Genomic DNA, 18133 nt, shown 5'->3' with positions numbered 1-18133 from the left:
CCCTTTGAACAAGTGTCTGGCCCACGTGACGAAACCAAGGGCCTGAGCGAGAGCCTTGTTGGGAGGGTCTCTGAGGTCCTCCCGGCCACCCTGCCCGAGCCCTGCAGGCCTGTGGGGGCACGTGCCCACCTCAGTCACTTCCAGGGGACAGAGGCTCACCCAGCCACCTGGGGCCCCCCATCCCCACAACCCGGCTTTAAATGGTTTAGTTGCCACTTGGAGTCTGAGCAGTTTCGCTACATCTGGAAGCATCCTCACAGCGAAGGTGACTGGTCCATCCCCAGGGTCCCCTCCCAGCCCTGCGCCCGCCTTCTGTCTGGACGGGGCTGCTTCCGCCAGTCCCTCACTGGGGGGAGGCGCTGGGCAGCTGTCTCTCCGACCTCGGCGTTACCCTGAGTCGCCGGTTCTGCGGCCCGTCCCCTGTTGTCCCTTCCATTTCTGAACCAGTTGATGAGCCCGAGCAGAAGGGACAAAGTAGCTTGTCTCAAGGAAGCGGAGGGACTGAAGTCCGAAATCTCAGGAAACGGACACGAGTCAAGCAGTCTCTCCACTGGATCTCCCTCCCGCTGGGGCCCAGGGGCCTCCTAGCTGTGCCGCTGCTGTGTTCCTCGAGCTCGGTGGTCTTACGGAGGTTTGTAAAGGAGCAAGCGCTCCTTTCCACGGTCAGCAGACAGTCAATTGTTAGTCTAGGCGGGTAATCTGAGAGGCAGGCGTCCCACCCCGCCCTCGTACCCATTCACACCTGGACCGGGTCTCCCTCGTCGTCATCGGCAGGCGCTGACACCCGCCCTCGCGGCCCCAAGCCGCACCGTTGCTCAGCCTGGTCAGTCCCAGAGGCGGGACCCGTGGGGGTCCCGGCTCCTGGCCCCTCTCCTGGTCCTGTGGGCCCCCAGCTTGGCGTCTGGCCCTGCCTGGATGCGCTCCTGCTCCCTATCCTGGAGCCGCAGGCTCTGGGCTCAGCTCCGCCTGCTGCCGCTGACACCCGCCCTCTCCGCCCAGACTGTTTCTGTTCCCACCGCCTCTGCTCCGTCAGCCAGATTTCTCCCCCAAAGCCTTGGGAAGCGTTTGGTTTTCTCTTAAGCAGCAGGCTAGCAGGAAGCAGCTTTGATTGCACTGTAGAAAATGAGGTCTGTTCAGATTCGTTTGGGGCGTTTCTGCTTTGCTGGCGTTTCTGCGCCGTCGCGGGGTGTAGAAGCACCAGGAAGGCTGCAGAGGCCCAACTTTGCTGGAGCCGCCGATCCATGCCGCTGCCTCCAGCCTCAGGGCCCTGAGTAGCCCTGCTCCGGGGCCCGTCAAAATGGGGGAGACGTGTGCAGCCTGCAGAGGCTGGGGAGCCTGGTGGGCTAAGAGGTGGGGTGGCCAGCCAGCTGGGGGCAGCGTCAGGTAGGGGGCAGCAGAGTCCCCATCACCACGGGACTGAGTGGGGGCCAGCGGCCAAGCCCGCGTCTGCCGTGTGACACCTTTCTCCTGCTTTCCTGGTGACTGTCACCGCGTCTCTTATCCCGAGATCAGCCCGCGTCCTGTGCAGGTCTCAGCTGCGAGGGGTGGGTGCGCGGCAGATGGGGAGAGGGCGCGTCGTGCACCGCCCCCCCCAGCCTCTCCTGCCCCTCCCCACCACTCAGCCACCTTTACATCAGCTCTTCCCCACACTAGGGGGTGGCCGGGTGGTCCCTGGGCCTCTGTTACTCTGTGGTCAGTGTCCAGACTCCCGCCGGGGGCCATACAGGTTCCCAGAGCAGACATACCCCTCCCCAGCAGCCCTGCCCCTTGTGACACCCCCCACACACCCTTGGGGAATCTAAGATGGGCAAGGACTCACCCCTCCTGCCAGCAAAGCCCCAAAACATTCAGAGGAACCAGCCTGGATTCTCCAGGACCCTCAGGCTGGCAGGCTGGGACCCCTTGATCCTCACGGAGACCAGGGCCCTCCCCAGGGAGCCTGTCCCGTTGGAGTCCTTGGGTCCTCCCCGCCATCTGGCCCGCTGCCCTGGGCATCACTGTCAAGGGGAACGGGCACTGCATCCCCAAGCCCAGCCTCTCCACACCTGTCCTCTCTGTTCCCTGGGTCAGGAATGGCACAGCCCCATGTTCAGGGACCGAGGCTTGGAGCAGTGAAGGCCCCAGCCCCACATGGGGCTACAGAGCGGAGAAGTGAGAGGCTGCAGGCTGGAGGAGCCCCACCCTGACGCCCCCGTACAGGCCCGGTTTGGGTTCCTGACAAGGAAAAGGCTGTGGGCCCAGGAAATGCTTCTCTCTTCACATGACTCCAAGTAAAGCCAGCTTAGGCTTAGAGGTTACAGACAGGAATTCCAGGGCTCGGAGAGGATTTTCCTCCTGAAAACGGGCCGAGATTGAATCATGTCAACACAAGAGACCTCAGGCTGAGCCCGGTCTGCAGCAGTGGCTGCAGGATCCTGAGGTGCAGGGCGGGGACGGGCAGGCCTTGCTGTTGGCAGGGCGGGGGCTGGTGCGGAGGGGCCACGGGCTTGGGGCTTGTTTCCCCCACAAACAAAGGCAGTGATGGGGCGGGAGACCGTGGTTCCACAGGTAAACACACGCACAGACACGCCTGCCGCCCAGCCCAGACGCGCTGCTCGGCTCTCTCCCGTGGGGATGTGACCCACATGTCTTAAGTCTAGGGTTTGAAGTGTGCAGTTCAGTGGTTTTTAGTGCATTCTCCGTGTTGTGCAACAGTCCCCGCTGATTCCAGGATATTTGCTCACCCCGAAAGAAGCCGTCACTGTTCAAAGCCACCCCGCTCTCCCCTCCTCTCTGCTCTGAGAGCCGCCAGCTCCCGTGCACGTCTGTCTGTTCCCAGGGTTCCATGCACAGTGTCTGGCTTTGTCCATAATGTTCACGGTTCATCCACGCGGTGCTCCACTTCATTCCTTTTGTGGCTAAATGCTGTTCCGTGTTACGGGCAAACCACGCTGACTCTGGGGATGGTCTGCTGGGAACATGTCTGTCAAGGGTCTGCGTGGACGTGTGTCTTCCCTTCTCTCGGGTGTGTGCCTGGGCGTGGGGTAGCCAGATCACCGGTTCTGTGTCCAAGGCAGCAGCTGCGCCGTTCGACATTCCCACCACGGCTGCACCAGGGTGCAGCCACCGTCTCCACACCTTCAACCACACTGTTTATTATCTGTCCCAGTGGGTGAGAAATCGTGGATTTGATTTGCGTTTCCCCGATGACTCACGGTGCCCAGCATCTTTCCCTGAGCTTGTTGGTCATTTCTGTATTTTCTTTGGAGAAGGATGCTTGAACTCCTTTGCCCATTCACAGATTGGGTTATTTACCTTTTTATTACTGAGATGGAAGGGTTCTTGTGCGAGTACTAGGTGCTTATTCGGTCACGATTGCAAGCATGTCCCCCACGCTGCCTCACTTTGGAATGAGGCCTTTTGCAAACCACTGAACAGAACCTCCGCAGACCCCAGACTTAGTTTGGAGGGTAATGAGGAAGAACCCAGACTCCGATCCGAGCTCTGCGTCCCGAGCTGTGTGGTCCCGTGGTCTGCGACGCAGGGCTCGGGCAGGTGGCTGAAGTCCAGGGTGAGACCGTGGGCGGGCCCCGCCCGGGAAGGGACGAGTCAGACGTGGTGCCCACACGCAGACCCCGCCCGCGGGCCCCTGCTGACCGCCCCCTCCGCCCGCAGCCAACAACGTCTGCTTCTACGGGGAGTGTTCGTACTACTGCTCCACAGAGCACGCCCTGTGCGGGAAGCCGGACCAGATCGAGGGCTCGCTGGCCGCCTTCCTGCCCGACCTGGCCCTGGCCAAAAGGAAGACCTGGCGGAACCCCTGGCGACGCTCGTACCACAAGCGCAAGAAGGCAGAGTGCGTTGGGGGCGCGCTGGGCCGGGGACTCTGGAATCCTGCCTCCCTGGGGTCTCGGGAGGGCTGGCTCCTGCCTGACCTGCTGCAGAGAACAAGCCCCAGGGTCTCGTCCACAGCAGATGGTGTGAGGAGCAACGGGGCTATGCCTGAGGCCGAGACGATCAGAAAGGGCCCCTCACACGGGCTGGGCGCCGACTGCCCCCCGGGTCTCTCCACGACTGGACGAGGCTTCAGGTCCCCTCCCCCCTTGAGAGAGACGCTGACCCTCCAGCCGTGGAGATGTCCTTGCGAGAGTGCCGTCCCGGGCTGTCCACACACGTGGCCTCCGGGTGGCATAGTCCAGTCACCTCCTGGCCCCGCAGTCCTGCTGCTGCTGCAGCCTCGGCCCACGCAGGCCGCTATCACCTGCAGGCAGACCCTGTGCTCTGCGGTGACACCTGCTCTCACTCGGTCCCGCCGGCTGCCCCGTGGGTCCGCTGTCCTGAGCCGGGCAGCCCCAGGGGTGGTTTGGGCCTCCTTGTCTTAGAGGAGCCGCCATTCTGATGCCGGGCCCCCTGCAGGTGGGAAGTGGACCCTGACTACTGCGAGGAGGTGAGGCAGACGCCCCCCTACGACAGCAGCCACCGCCTCCTGGACGTCATGGACATGACCATCTTCGACTTCCTCATGGGTATGTCCAGGGCCCCCGGCCCGCCCCGCGAGTGCCCCGCGCAGGCCCAGAGCCGCGCTCACACTCCATGCTCCCCGTGCGGACGCCAGACGGGCAGAGAGGGCTCGCCTCCAAGCCGCACGCAGGCTCCCAGCAGGCTTGTCCCCACAGGAAACATGGACCGGCACCACTATGAGACCTTCGAGAAGTTTGGGAACGAGACGTTTATCATCCACTTGGACAACGGGAGAGGGTGAGTCCTTCCAGCCACCGCAAGGGGTCAGCTGTCCCTCGGCCCAGACACACCCGGGGGTCAGGCGCTTTGTGGGAGGGATGGCCCGGCCCCCAAAGGCCTCTTTGGGTGACGCAGGGCCCTGGCCTGGGCTCCTGTGAGCTGGGGGACGGGGCCCCAGCGCGGGCATGTATGCAGGGCTCAGGCCCCTCTGGCTGTCAGGGCTGCAAGTGCCTGGACGCCTCGGGGTATCAGCTCTGGGCACCTGGGCAGTGTGTGGGGCCCCACTCTCAGCTGTAAAAGACACCCCTGCAGCTGGATCCGAGGCCCCTTGCCCTCGGGCCTTGTCCACCCAGCCCAGCCAGGGCCTCTCACTGGCGAGCTTCCGCTCAGTCCAGCGGCCGAGGGTCCGACGGGTTGCGCTCACCTGCCTCATCCCAGGCCCTGCGTCTGGGCTAGGGACGGCAGGAAGCAGGCCCCCGCCCAGCCCCAGGGGCGGCCTGGCAGCTCTGCCCATGTGCCCCGCCCACCCCCCAGCTCTGCCCTTCTTCCCTCAGGTTTGGGAAGCACTCTCACGACGAGCTGTCCATCCTGGTGCCTCTACAGCAGTGCTGCAGGTACGGCCCTGCCCCGCAGACGCCCCGGCCCAGCCCTCCCGCAGCCACAGGCCAGACAGCCTTCCCACCCCACCGGGGGGAGTGCCTCCCGGGACCGGCTCCCTGTCCCCACAGCAGCCCGCCCACCATGCAAAGGAAGACGCCGAGGCCCCTGGCCCCCACGCTCCCCACATGTGACTCCCGAACCCAGCCCCTCTCTTTAACAACCGGGGAGACAGGCCGTAGGGCCCAGCCTCCTGCTCCGCATGCCCCTGGCCCAGAGACGGAGCCAAGCCACGGCTGCCTCCTGCCCCACTCCCGCCAGAAAGGACGGGGCCTGCTGGACCCCCCTGCAGGTGGGACCCTCCCCGGCACACCCGAAGCCGGCCAGAGCAGGGAGGAGGCTCAGGCAGGCTCCTCCCTGGGCGCCAGCCTGACCTCCATCTCCGGCAGGATCCGGCGGTCCACGTACCTGCGGCTGCAGCTCCTGGCCCAGGAGGAGCACCGGCTGAGCCTGCTGATGGCCGAGGCCCTGCGCGCGGACCGTGTGGCCCCCGTGCTGTTCCAGCCACACCTGGAGGCGCTGGACCGGCGGCTGCGCATCGTGCTGCGGGCGGTCGGGGACTGCGTGGAGAAGGACGGGCTGCACAGTGTCGTGGAGGACGACCTGGGCCCCGAGCACAGAGCCGCGGCTGGGAGGTAGTGAACGCGGGCCGCGGCCAGGCCAGCCGCCCGGGACCCAGGCCCACACGGGGCAGACAGGCTGCCGGGGCAGGCGCCTCGCTTCAGACCCGGGCAGTCGGGGGCGCGCGCTGTGCCCACGGACAGAGGCGGCCTGGTGGCGGGCCAGCACCCTTTTGTACGGAAAAGAAGCCTTTACTTACGATTTTGTATTTATACATGATGTAAATGTACTTGCACAGAGACGTTATCTGTACAGACCCTGACCACCCGCAGGCCACACTGGGGGCCACCCGGCCGGTCCAGACGGTCCTGAGAAGGGCTCCCACTCTGGACCGAGCTTGCAGTAGAAACTCTCCTCCCTTCCCGGGGCCACAGGAGGCTCCCGAGGCCCTCACGGACTCGCGTCGAGGGATGAACACCGCGTGGGTTTCAGGCAAAGTCAAGGGCCAGCCGCCCCCCAGGCACCGCGCAGTCCTCACACCGTCTGAAGCCAGTGCACACGCGACCAATCTTGCAGCTGGCTACCTTCGAGGCATTTTCATGGAATAGTTTGCAATGTGGTAAAAGTGCAATAAAGATGAAGCAAGTATGTGCTCGGGCCTCATTGGCATCTGGGTCCCTCACTTCCTGCTGCCCAGCAGCCTGTCCACCCTTGGGCATGGCCAGTGTCCGGCCTGGAAGGAGGGCGTGCCTGTCCCATGCCTGGTGTGGTTGCTTCCAGAGAACTGAGTGCAGCTCCCCGAGTCTCTCCAGGGCTGGCATCACATGGGCTCCGTGTTCACCTGCAGGAACTGGCACGCACTGGGGCTGAGCCAGGGGTGGCCGGAGAGACCCAGCCCCCCAGGGCCCCACTGACGGACGCAGGGGGTCAGAGCGCCTCCTGCAGGCAGGCCGGGCCCTGGAGGAGCCTGCTGGCCGAGGGCTCACCTGAACCTCCTGTTCTTCGGGCAGAGAAATCACAGCCCCTGTTCCTTTACTAGGCTTCCCTCACCTGTCCCTGCAAGTGTCCCGGGCACACAGATGGGGGCCACGTGGGGACTAGCGGAGGAGACGGCCGTCCGCAAGGTGGGAGAGAGGACCCGCCAGAAACTTGGCCTGGGCTTCCAGCTCCCAGAACACAGAGAAGAGCCTGCGTCTCAGCCGCCCCGTCTGTGGTGTTCCAGTACAGCAGCCTTTGAGCCCCGACCCAGAGCTTCCCCATCCGTCAGAACTCCCTGAGCTGAAGACAGAAGGAGAAGGGAGCAGGGGAAGCCTGCTCTGGCCATGACCAGGGGGAGCAGGGCCAAGGCTGTGGTGGTTACATGCGTTTAAGTTCGTGCTCTCCCCAGTAAGAGTCTCTCTGGATCCAGAGTCACCCCTGCTTTGGGCGGAGAGGGACACTTGCAGAGAAAGATTCCCTCAGCCATGGAACATCCCTCCCCAAAGGGCAATGTCCCCTCCGTTCTTCAAAGTGATGGCCACGCCAAAGGGGCACACCTGGGGGACATCGCCTACCCCCCAGAGGGCACGCAGCCTCACCAAGGAGGCCCTGAGCTCCGCGGAGCTGCCCAGGGGCCCAGAGCTGGGCAGCAGGTGAGCCCTGGAAACAGCTTTGCTCGGCCTCAGTGCAGTGGGGACAAAGGGCCTCAGTCCAGGACTAGCTGGGAGCCCAGCGCGGCCGCAGGTGGGGCCGGCCAAGGGGTGGGTGGAGTTCCCGGTGACTGCTGGCTGGGGGTCTCCGGTCCACCTGAGTTAACAGGATTCTTGTGAAGACTGGGTGATGCACAGTCAGACCGCAGAGGAGCCTCGCAGCAAGAGGCTCCCGAAGAGTCTGACGGACACCCATCCGGTAGCACGGTCTCATCCCCTCACCGCAGGAGGCAGCGCTCAGAGGCTCAGAGCTGGGGCAGGCCCCTGAGACCTCCCGGAAGCCGGGAGGTGAGGCTGGACAGATGGACATGCAGCAACCTGACTGCACACACACCGAGGGCCCGCAGACGCTGCTTGGTGGGCTGGGGACGGGCAGGAAGTCAGGGCAATGGGCAACGGCAGGCGGCCAGGCCCCAGTGTGACGGCGAAAGGCACAGAGCGGGCTCAGACCCAGGAAGACCAGGACAGAGGAGCCCTCGTCACGGTGAGGACAGGCCTAGGGACAGGTGACGTCTGGGTGACAGTCCGCTCGGCCGTGCTGAGCTTCCCAGCCACGGCCACAGCAGCACTCAGCGCTGTTTCCCTCCAAAGGAGAATGTGATACAGCTGAACCGAAAGGCAGTGGGGAGACCCAAGGCCTCTCTCAGGAAGATGGGAGGTTAAAAAAAGAAAAAAAAAGGGGGGGGGCAGTTATAAAACTTACAAAATAAAACGTTTGCCATTTAGAAACATGGAGATAGCATGCAAACAAGGCAGGAGAGCCCAGCCTAACCCTGACCCTGACCCTGACCCTAACCCAACCCTAACCCTAACCCTAACCCAGGAAGGCGGACACAGAGCGACCTCTCTGGGCCTTGGTTTCAGGAACAGGGGTGAGGTGGGCAGGGGTCCGCTCTCCTCCCTGATCTGATCGGTAACGTTGTTTGACTTGAAACTGGTTCCGTCTATTCAGTCAGTCAGTTTGGTCCTTCAGTCGTGTCCGACTCTTCGCGACCCCTTGGATGCAGCACGCCAGGCCTCCCTGTCCATCACCAACTCCCGGAGCTCACTCAAACTCATGTCCATTGACTTGGTGATGCCATCCAGCCATCTCATCCTCTGTCACCCCCTTCTCCTCCCACCTTCAATCTTTCCCAGCTTCGGGGGCTTTTGTAATGAGTCAGTTGTTCACATCAGGTGGCCAAAGTGTTGGAATTTCAGCTTCAGCATCAGTCTTCCAATGAATATTCCAATGATTTCCTTTAGGATGGACTGGTTTGATCTCCTTGCAGTCCAAGGGACTCTCAAGAGTCTTCTCCAACACCACAGTTCAAAAGCATCAGTTCTTCGGCGCTCAGCTTTCTTTATGATCCAACTCTCACATCCACACATGACTACTGGAAAAACCATAGCTTTCACTAGATGGACGTTTGTTGGCAAAGTAACGTCTCTGCTTTTTAATATGCTGTCTAGGTTGGTCATAGCTTTCCTTCCAGGAGCAAGTGTCTTTTAATTTCAGCTACAGTCACCATCTGCAGTGATCTTGGAGCTCAAAAAAAAATAAAGTCTCACCGTTTCCGTTCTTTCCCCATCTATTTGCCATGAAGTGATGATGCCATGATCTTAGTTTTTGAATGTTGAGTTTTAAGCCAGCTCTTTCACTCTCCTTTTTCACTTTCATCAAGAGGCTCTTTAGTTTCTCTTCACTTTCTGCCATAAGGGTGATGTCATCTCTGTATCTGAGGTTATGATACTCCTGCCAGCAATCTTGATTCCAGCTTGTGCTTCATCCAGCCTGGCATTTCACAGGATGTACTGTGCATATAAGTTAAATAAGCAGGGTGACAATATATAGCCTTGACCAATATACTCCTTTCCCAGTTTGGAACCAGTCCATTGTTCCATGTCTGGTTCTAACTGTGGCTTCTTGACTTGCATACAGATTTCTCAAGAGGCAGATCAGGTGGTCTGGTATTCCCATCTCTTTAAAAACTTTCCACAGATTGTGATCCACACAGTCAAAGATTTTAGCATAGTAAATGAAGCAGTAGTAGATGTTTTTCTGAAATTCTCTTGCTTTTTCTATGATTCAGGGGATGTTGGTAATTTGATCTCTGGTTCCTCTGCCTTTTCTAAAACCAGCTTGAACATCTGGAAGTTCACAGTTCATGTACTGTTGAAGCCTGGCTTGGAGAATGTTGAGCATTACTTTGCTAGCGTGTGAGGTGAGTGCAATTGTGCAGTAGTTTGAACATTCCTTGGCATTGCCTTTCTTTGGAATTGGAATAAAAACTAATCTTTTCCAGTCCTGTGGCCACTGCTGAGTTTTCCAAATTTGTTGGCATATTGAGTGCAGCACTTTCACAGCATCATCTTTCAGGATTTGAAATAGCTCAACTGGAATTCCATCACCTCCAATAGCTTTGTTCGTAGTGATGCCTAAGGCCCACCTGACTGCATTCCAGGATGTCTGGCTCTAGGTGAGTGATCATACCATCATGGTTATCCAGGTCATTAAGATTTTTTTGTACAATTCTTATGAGTATTCTTGCTACCACTTCTTAATATCATCTGCTTCTGTTGGGTCCATATCATTTCTGTCCTTTATTGGGCCCATCTTTGTTTTCCTCTATTTCTTTGCACTGATCACTGAGGAAGGCTTTCTTATCTCTTCTTGCTATTCTTTGGAACTCTGCATTCAAATGGACATATTTTTAGTTTTCTCCTTTGCCTTTCACTTCTCTTCTTTTCTCAGCTATTTGTAAGGCCTCCTCAGACAATCATTTTGCCTTTTTGCATTTCTTTTTCTTGGGGATGGTCTTGATCACCACTTCCTGTACAATGTTATGAACCTCTGTCCATAGTTCATCAGGCACTCTGTCTATCAGATCTAATCCCTCAAATCTATTTGTCACTTCCCTGTATAATTGTAAGGGATTAGATTTAGGTCATACCTGAATGGTCTAGTGATTTTCCCTACTTTCTTCAATTTAAGTCTGAATTTGGCAATAAGGAGTTCATGATCTAAGCCACAGTCCATCTATTACTTTGATACAGGTTCAAACAGCAGATAAAGCTGCTGGACGGGAGGAGGGAGGGGGGCAGGGCTGAGCCGTGAGCTGGGCGAGGGCCCCCTGCCCGGTCCTGTGCGCGTCTCAGCGCAGCTGTGCAGGAAATCTGAATTCCGATGTGCCAGTTCACCATCTGAACCAATGCCCAGCCGGGTGAAGGGACTTTCCCAAATTATCATGGGAGTGCCTGGTCCCTGGGACTCAGACTGCTGCAGTGGGGGATTGGGGGGGGGGGTTGCCGAGGGGGTCAGGGAGGCAGAGGACATTGTGAACAGGCCAGGAGAGGCTTTCAGTTAAATCCCTCTCTGGGAGCCGGCTTCCCCATGAGATTTGGGTGGCGTGCTGGGTCCACAAGCGTTATAGGACAGCACCTGCCACAGGGCCATGGAGAAAGTGGCAAGAATTCAAGCATGATTGAAAAAACAAATGGGGGAAATCCAAACAAAAGCCCTCCTCAGGCAGCCTGACAGCTGGTTACGTAGGATCAGGGGGCAGGAGGCGGCGGCCGTCTGAGGGCAGAGAGCACTTTTTGAATTAAGTTCGTTGAGTGGACAAGTCAGCCAGTATCTGGGTGGGGAGGCATGTGCGGCCCCTGCCCCCTGGGTCTGAGGGCTGCAGTGTGTCCGGGAGGCTGCAGAGATGCAGGTTGGGGGCTCAGCGTCTCTCCTGGCCCCGCCCGCAAGCCTGAGACAGAGGACAGGGAGGCCCCGGCCCTGCCTCCCCACGGGGGAGCAAGTCAAGTGTGCAATTCTTGGGACCAGCCCCCCAAAGGCCATGCCCAGAGGTGCAGGTTCCTGGATTCAGGGGCCCCAGGCTACCCTCCCAGGGTCCTGCCCAGTTCCCCCAGAAACTCTCCCTCAACCCACTGCCCCAGCCCTCGCCCAGATGGAACAGAAGCAGAGGCGCCCAGAAGCCTGGGGCAGGAGGGGCTTGGACGCAGCCCGCCTTGGTCAGGAGAGCCCGTGTTGGGGGCCCACGTGCACAGGGGGCTCTTTCTTACCTTCTTTAAATTGGGGTTAGTCGCTTTGTAACGCGTTAGTTTCTGCCGTACGACAGCATCAGCTACGTGAGTGTGCTCACAGATGTCCGGCTGCGACTCCATGGACCAAAGCCTGCTCCTCTGTCGATGGGATTTTCCAGGCAAGGATCCCCTCCTGCACCTCCCCCCACCCACACTGCACGGAGCGCCGCGGAGCACCGAGCTGGGCCCCCGCATACGGCAGCCTCCCCCACCTGTCTGCTTCACATGGGGTCATCCTGTGTGTCGATCCGTCTCCTGACTCTTCCCACCCCACCTTCCCCTCCTGTCTCTCCCTTCCCCCTCCCTCTCCAGCCCGGGGTCCACATGTTGTTCTGGACACCTGGGTCTTTCTTACTCTGCTTGGAGCTGGCGTTCAGGAGCAGGCGTTTGCGGGCCAGGCAGGGGCTGGGAACCATGTTCACCCTCCAGGGGGGTGGCTCCCAGCCTGCAGCTTAAATGGGATCAGAGGGTGCCTACGGCAGCAGGGGGCCTGTGGGGCCACAGTGGGCCGCCCAGGTCCAGAGCAGCCCCGCTGGGCTGCGGGGGCTCGGATTGGCACCCCCCCCCGCCCCCTGAGGCCTGAGCTCTGTCCCGTCCCTGCTCCAGGTTGTAACCCCCCAGCTACACTCAGTCAGACGTGCCCTGTGGTCACTGTCGTCCTGGGGGAGCCTGGGAGGCGGTGGCGGACACGCTGTGCCCGGCTCCCTTGCACCATCTAGAGGAGACCCTGAGAAAAGCAAGAGCAGCCTCCTAGGGCATAGGCGACCAGTCCGGCCTGGGAAGCACCCGCCCCGACGACTCCTGCATTCACGATCAGAATCCAAGGCCTCAGAAGCAGTGACCTGCAGTTCTGGCCCGATGGGCCCGTCGGCCTGGTGAGCTGTCAGCAAGCCCTGCCCCCCACGGGGCCCGGAGCGGGCCGGCTGCCCGTTCAGTGACCAGGGCCCGGGGCCCCGCCAGCCCCCAGGGCAGGCCCGGAGCCGGGGGGGTGGCCTTGCCACACTTTTGTCCAGGAGCCAGTGCAGCGCCCAGGCCCAAAAACACCCGTGGGGTCAACGGGTCATTCTTCAGCGAGTGCTGAACAGGAGTTCTGTGCACTGGTAAATATTTCAGCACCGAAGAAGGAGAGGACAGAATTTACATTGAGGGTTGAAGGGCCCTGGCCTTCCTGGAGCTTCTAGAAGTACCGTCTTAGGCAGCCCTGGGCTGTAGCCCCGCCTTCCACCCCACCCTTATTTCGTTCTGACCTCAGGTGCTGCCCAAATGCCTCATCCTGGAAGGTCTCCTGGCCCCCAGCCTGGGTGACTTCAGCATGCTCTCCCACGCCCCCTCCGACCACAGATCTGAGGTCGGGTCCACTTCCCACCAGACGGGGCCGTGTGAGGACTAGGGGGTGCGGCCCAGCACTCCAGCAGCTCTGCCCGCTCAGCCCCAACTCAGCGGCCCAGCCACCCCCGACCCTGAACTCCCGCTTCCGCAGGGCGCCTGCCCCCCAGCCCCGAGCCCAGGCCTTTCCGACCCAAGCCCGAGCCCACGCATACCCCATGGCCGGGCTCAAGGGTTCCCACTCCCCTGTTCATGGCCCCCAGTGGTCTCGCTTCCTGGGATTCAGGCCTGGCGAGCCCCCTCCCGAGAGGAGTCCAGATTGGTGAGGCTGAGAGGACCCTGGAGGGGCAGACGGTCACCGCCACAGCGGAACGACAGGGCACGGCGGGTCCTCTCTCCACCTTTGCAGAGGGGGACAGCTTCTGTCTCTGAGATTTTCTATTTTCAACCTTTTTGTCCTTTATGAACCTTCTGTAACACAACTTTTAATTACAAAATACAGAAGTGTGTAAGGGCAGAGGTCACACGAAGTCCCATCTTCGTCCTGTTCTCTGGGGTCGTCTGTGCCACGTCTGTGTCGGAAGTGCTGGTTGAGGGCTGCTGGGGCTCAGGGCTGCCCTCCCGCCCAGCTGGTGCCCCGTCTTCACACAGGCCCCCTGTGCCCAGGCATGTGAGCGCCCACAGGCCGCCCCTGACCCTGGAACTGCAGCCGCATCCTCCCCTGAAGGGCCTAGGTCCCACACGGGTGACCTGACTCAGGTGAGCTGGTCACCCTCCCGGCCCGTGGAGGGGACTGCACGGTCGGCCTGGCTCATGGGGTTGTTGCTCTCAGCGGTGTCTTGAGGACGTTTCCGGCTGACAGAGCGGAGAAGCCGTTCTTCCCACTGCCAGGCCCCAAATAATGACCCAAATAATATGTCATTTTCAGAAGGAAGCCAAGCAAGGCTCAGACACCTAAGGAACCAAAACACGTTGGGAAGGTTTTCTAACCAATCAGCCTTCATGTTTGATTCAATCAAACAAGTGACCAGGTTGAAGTGCCTCTCCCACCGTCCACTCTCTTATGCAGCAGAAGCTCATCCCGAGACCTGTCTCTGGACTGGCCACAGCCCGGGGACGAGGCCCTGGCTGGCTGGCCCTCCCCAGGCCGACGCTGAGGGGCCCCGGGGGGCACTGGGCACATCCGCGCCCCTAGACTGGCCCCTGCATCCTCTCCTCCCCTCCCAGGTGCAGCGAGGCCCACAGGGAGCCGGCCGCGCTCCCTCGGCTCCAGCAACGCCCCGCCCGGCCCGCCTACAGCAGGCGCGGGCTTTCAGGACTGCTCTCCTCTGACGGACCTGCTCCCCTGGGTTACAGTTGTTGCCCTGAAGCCTTAGCTCTCTGACAGATTCAAGAAAAGTCATGACTGTGCAGATCGCTGGTTTTCTCGCTGTGAGGGGGAGGGTTCTGCTCATTTCACTCTGTCGGGGGGCTTCCGGACCAGCCACCAGACCTCGGCGCCGTGGTGGTGCCTGGCGTGTGGCTGGACCACAGCTTGCCCCATTCCTCCCTGCTGATGGACATCCAGGCTGATTCCAATTTGGGGAAAAGAGGAATGAAATCATTCTGAACACGTCACAAGTGCTTGCATAAAGTTCTGTCTTCACTTGGGATAAACACCCATGAGTGCAGCTGCTGGGTCACGTGGTAGCTGCACGTTTAGTTTTTAAAGAAACAACCAAAATGTTTTCCTGAGGGGCTGCACCGTCTGATGTTCCCATATCCCAGCATTTCTCATTTTGACACCTGGTAGAGAGGATGCTGCGGAGCCCCTGACTGTGTCTGAGCCCGAGTGCACCTCAGATCCCACTGCAGGAGTTGGAGCCAGGAGGGAGCTGGCACGGTGCCCCTGGGTCCTGGGCGCCCACATCAGCAGGCCGGCCACCATCCCCTGCTGGGGCAACAGGCTGGATGGAGCACAGATCATTTCAGAGCTGCAGGTGCAGCTTCAAAGGTAGAATCTTCTGGAAGAAGACTATTCAGGTGTCCTGGCCTTGGGCAGTCGCACTGACAGGTCTCATGGCCAGAATTTTGCAGACTGTTCGTGGACATGCTTTTTGCTGGTACGGCCACCTTGAAACAAAGGGCCCTCCTTAAGATCCCACCTGACTTCTTGCTAAAACGTCCTCCCCCTGTCTTTTCTTCCCCAGGCGCCCACCGGTGACCCCCAGAAGGACCAGTGAAGCAGAGGCTTGGCTAATGAGGAAGTTACAGAGCAGGGGGCCACTGGGCTCAGAGCTCCACAAAGGGCTCCCCAAGGAGGATACGAGGGAGACAGCACAGCAGGGACAGAGCGTGCCAGGGTGGGTTGGACCCTGTGTCCAGCTCTGATCCAGGGTCCCGGCGGCACACACCCTGGCCACCATTGCACCGGGGCTGAAGGTAGAGGGGCAGAGCCTGGTGGGGAAGGGGCTACGCCCCCGCCCTCTCTGTGGTCGGGCTCCTGGCAGCTCCGAAGTGCGCTCTGAGGAGCCAGAAGCCAGGGAAGGACCTCTGAGTCTTGGGGTGCTCGCAGGCTTGGGGGACCCAGGGAGCTCCGCCCTTAAGTCTGGGACAGCGCAAAGAGCACGAGGCACAGTCGGCGGGAGCGGGAGGGGGTGGCCCCCCCACCCCACCCCACCCCCGCCACCCGTCGGACCACCCAGCGCGTGGCTCCCTCCTCCCCCGCGCCGGTCAGGGGGTCACCGCGAGCCTGCTCTCCGCTCCCCTCGGCCGCTTTACCGGCAACAGGGGCCTCCCCCGGTCCGGGATTGGATGCGAGAGGACGGGTGGGGGCGGGCGGGGGGACCCGGGGAGCCCAGGTTCCCCGCTCAGGCGGAGAGCAGCCGGCAGCGCAGACGCCGCTGGTCCGCACAGGGGAGAACCTCCGCGCAGTCCTGGAGCGCGCCGGCGGGCGGCGCGGAGGAGGCGGCAGCATTGGCGACCCGCAGGCGGCAGGCGCACCGCGATGTTTGACAGCTCGCAGTATCCCTACAATTGTTTCAATTACGACGCCGACGACTACCCGGCGGGCAGCTCGGACGAGGAGAAGCGGCTCACGCGGCCAGCGTACAGGTGACCGCAGGGCCGTGCCGGGGCCGCAGGGGTCGCGGGGGCCCTCCTCCGAGAGGAGGCCAAGACCAGCTCGGGCGCGGGAGGGCTCACTTCTCATCCGCACGTTGGGAGGTAGCCGAGAAGGTTCTCCAGCCTCCCCGGGGAAGCCCCAAGTGTGAAGGTGAGCTTCCCCGGTCTGCGCAGAGTTGCGCTGGGAGCTCCAGGGGGCCCCGACTCCAACAACCACCTCCGCCCCCAGCTCCCCGGTGCCCCGGGGAAGGGAGAGCGGAGTGGTCCCCGGGCGGCCCGGAGACTCCAGACGCAGACGCGCCCCGGGGTCCCTCCCCTGCCCCGGTCTGGCCTGAGCGCCGCTGTTTGCAGCTACATCGCACTGATCGCCATGGCCATTCAGCAGAGCCCGACGGGCAGGGTGACCCTGTCCGGCATCTACGACTTCATCATGCGCCGGTTCCCGTACTACCGCGCCAACCAGCGCGCCTGGCAGAACTCCATCCGCCACAACCTGTCCCTCAACAGCTGCTTCGTCAAGGTGAGGCCCCCACCCCCGTGCGGCTCTGAGTGTCCCAGGCCTGTGGACCCCTGGACCAAGGCACCCCTGATTGGGCTGTGGGGGTGCATTTTGCAGCGGCGTGCGCTGCAAAGTTCACGCGTAGCCTTCGCCAGCTCCCCAGGGACGCGCCCACCCCCAGGGCGGGGCATCCTTCCGGGGCCGCCAGGGGCTCCCCAAGAGAGCGCGGTGGGCGGGGCGCCCCGGGAGCCCGCCGCGCGCTGAGCCCCTCGTCCGCACAGGTGCCGCGGACCGACGGCCACGAGAAGGGCAAGGGCAACTACTGGACCTTCGCCGGCGGCTGCGAGTCGCTGCTGGACCTTTTCGAGAACGGCAACTTCCGCCGGCGGCGGCGCCGGCGTGGCCCCAAGGGCGAGGAGGCGAGGGGGGCGCGCGGGAGAGATGCGGGGGCGCCCCCGGGGCCCCCTGAGCCCCCAGTCCCCCGCAGCGAGCCCCCGACCCCGGCCAGCCCTGCCGTCCTGAGGAGGGACGCGCACAGGGACATCAAGTTCAGCATTGACTACATCCTCTCCGCCCCTGACCCCTTTCCCCGGGGCAGGTCACCCCACGTGCACCCCTCGCTGCAGGCCCGCCAGGTGAACCTCCAGCTTTGGACCGTGTGAGAGGGGCTGAGGTGCTCCGCGTCCAGGGCTGGCACCGGTCAGTCTGGAGTGTTCTCGGTGATTTCAGTCCACCTGAAGCAAAGAAGTGCGGTTCTGCCATGCTCCACAAAGTTCACAGACTCGGGCTCAACGCTGAAACCAGCCTGGGTTGGAGGGAAAGACGTGATGGGCTGAAAGGCGCTCATTTCCCTGTTGCCCCATTACCCCTTCAGAGCCTGAGAACTTAAGGGTTTGCTCTTGACTCACCCTGGGATCCTGCCTGAGGGCTAAGCGCTCACGGTCAGGGTCACGTTCACTTAGAGTCAAGGTCACTTCCTAGACTGCTGCGGGGCGAGCTGAGTGTTGTGTGGAGTTGGTGGGCGTTTTCTCTCACTGAAAACAATAAAAGCAAAGTGCAGAAGGCCGAGTCAGCTATTGATTGATCCCGTGGACGTGTCCCTGTCACGGATGATGTGACTGGAAGTGACAAGCGCGTCTCGTGTTGTGGGCTGAATATTTGACGGTGTTTAAAAATTTCTGTGCGCTCTTTTTATACAGGAAAGAAGGCAGGGAGGGAGGAAGGAGAGAGGGGGAAAGAGGGGAGGCCCAGATTTGGGACAGCGTTGGGGCAAAATGCACTTTTCCTGATTCTCCTGAGCAGCGAGGAAGCCCTACTCTGGCACGTTCCATCCAGCTGCTTTCCCGAGAAAGCAGACATTCCGGAGCAGACGGCTGACAAATTTCTGCTACACTGTGAGGTATACAGTTAGGAAGTGCACAATTACAAGCATTGGAGGTGGGTGCATCCATTTGAAATGTAAATGATATAATTACTGGGTAGAGACGGGCATTTAAAAAACACAGTTATG

At 61.0% G+C, this 18133-nt stretch overlaps 2 protein-coding genes across 2 annotated transcripts in view; both read left to right on the top strand.

Annotated features, from left to right (window-relative positions):
* Positions 1 to 6585, top strand: part of FAM20C (FAM20C golgi associated secretory pathway kinase) — a 35238-nt gene extending 28653 nt beyond the window's left edge. The window contains exons 6-10 of the mRNA XM_002698175.7: positions 3655 to 3835; positions 4396 to 4505; positions 4656 to 4737; positions 5274 to 5333; positions 5766 to 6585. Coding sequence (XP_002698221.2) covers positions 3655 to 3835; positions 4396 to 4505; positions 4656 to 4737; positions 5274 to 5333; positions 5766 to 6015 — 683 coding nt within the window. The 3' untranslated portion in view covers positions 6016 to 6585. The remainder of the gene's footprint in view (positions 1 to 3654; positions 3836 to 4395; positions 4506 to 4655; positions 4738 to 5273; positions 5334 to 5765) is intronic.
* Positions 6586 to 12681: 6096 nt separating this feature from the next.
* On the top strand, positions 12682 to 17685 carry FOXL3 (forkhead box L3). The gene is made up of 3 exons (XM_059881658.1): positions 12682 to 16115; positions 16476 to 16644; positions 16905 to 17685. Exons 1-3 carry the CDS (start codon positions 16009 to 16011, stop codon positions 17283 to 17285), a joined length of 657 nt encoding a protein of 218 aa, XP_059737641.1. The 5' UTR covers positions 12682 to 16008; the 3' UTR covers positions 17286 to 17685.
* Positions 17686 to 18133: the final 448 nt, after the last annotated feature.

The sequence above is a fragment of the Bos taurus genome, chromosome 25, assembly GCF_002263795.3.
Source record: "Bos taurus isolate L1 Dominette 01449 registration number 42190680 breed Hereford chromosome 25, ARS-UCD2.0, whole genome shotgun sequence".
Lineage (NCBI taxonomy): Eukaryota > Metazoa > Chordata > Mammalia > Artiodactyla > Bovidae > Bos > Bos taurus.
The sequence above is the reverse complement of the archived record's forward strand: the minus strand, read 5'-3'. Positions and strand labels throughout refer to the sequence as shown.

Coding starts and splice junctions, on each gene's coding strand:
- FOXL3 (XM_059881658.1), top strand. CDS start 16,009: ATGTTTGACAGCTCGCAGTATCCCTACAATTGTTTCAATTACGACGCC. Junction 16,116..16,475: donor CTCACGCGGCCAGCGTACAG/GTGACCGCAGGG, acceptor CGCTGTTTGCAG/CTACATCGCACTGATCGCCA. Junction 16,645..16,904: donor TCAACAGCTGCTTCGTCAAG/GTGAGGCCCCCA, acceptor TCGTCCGCACAG/GTGCCGCGGACCGACGGCCA.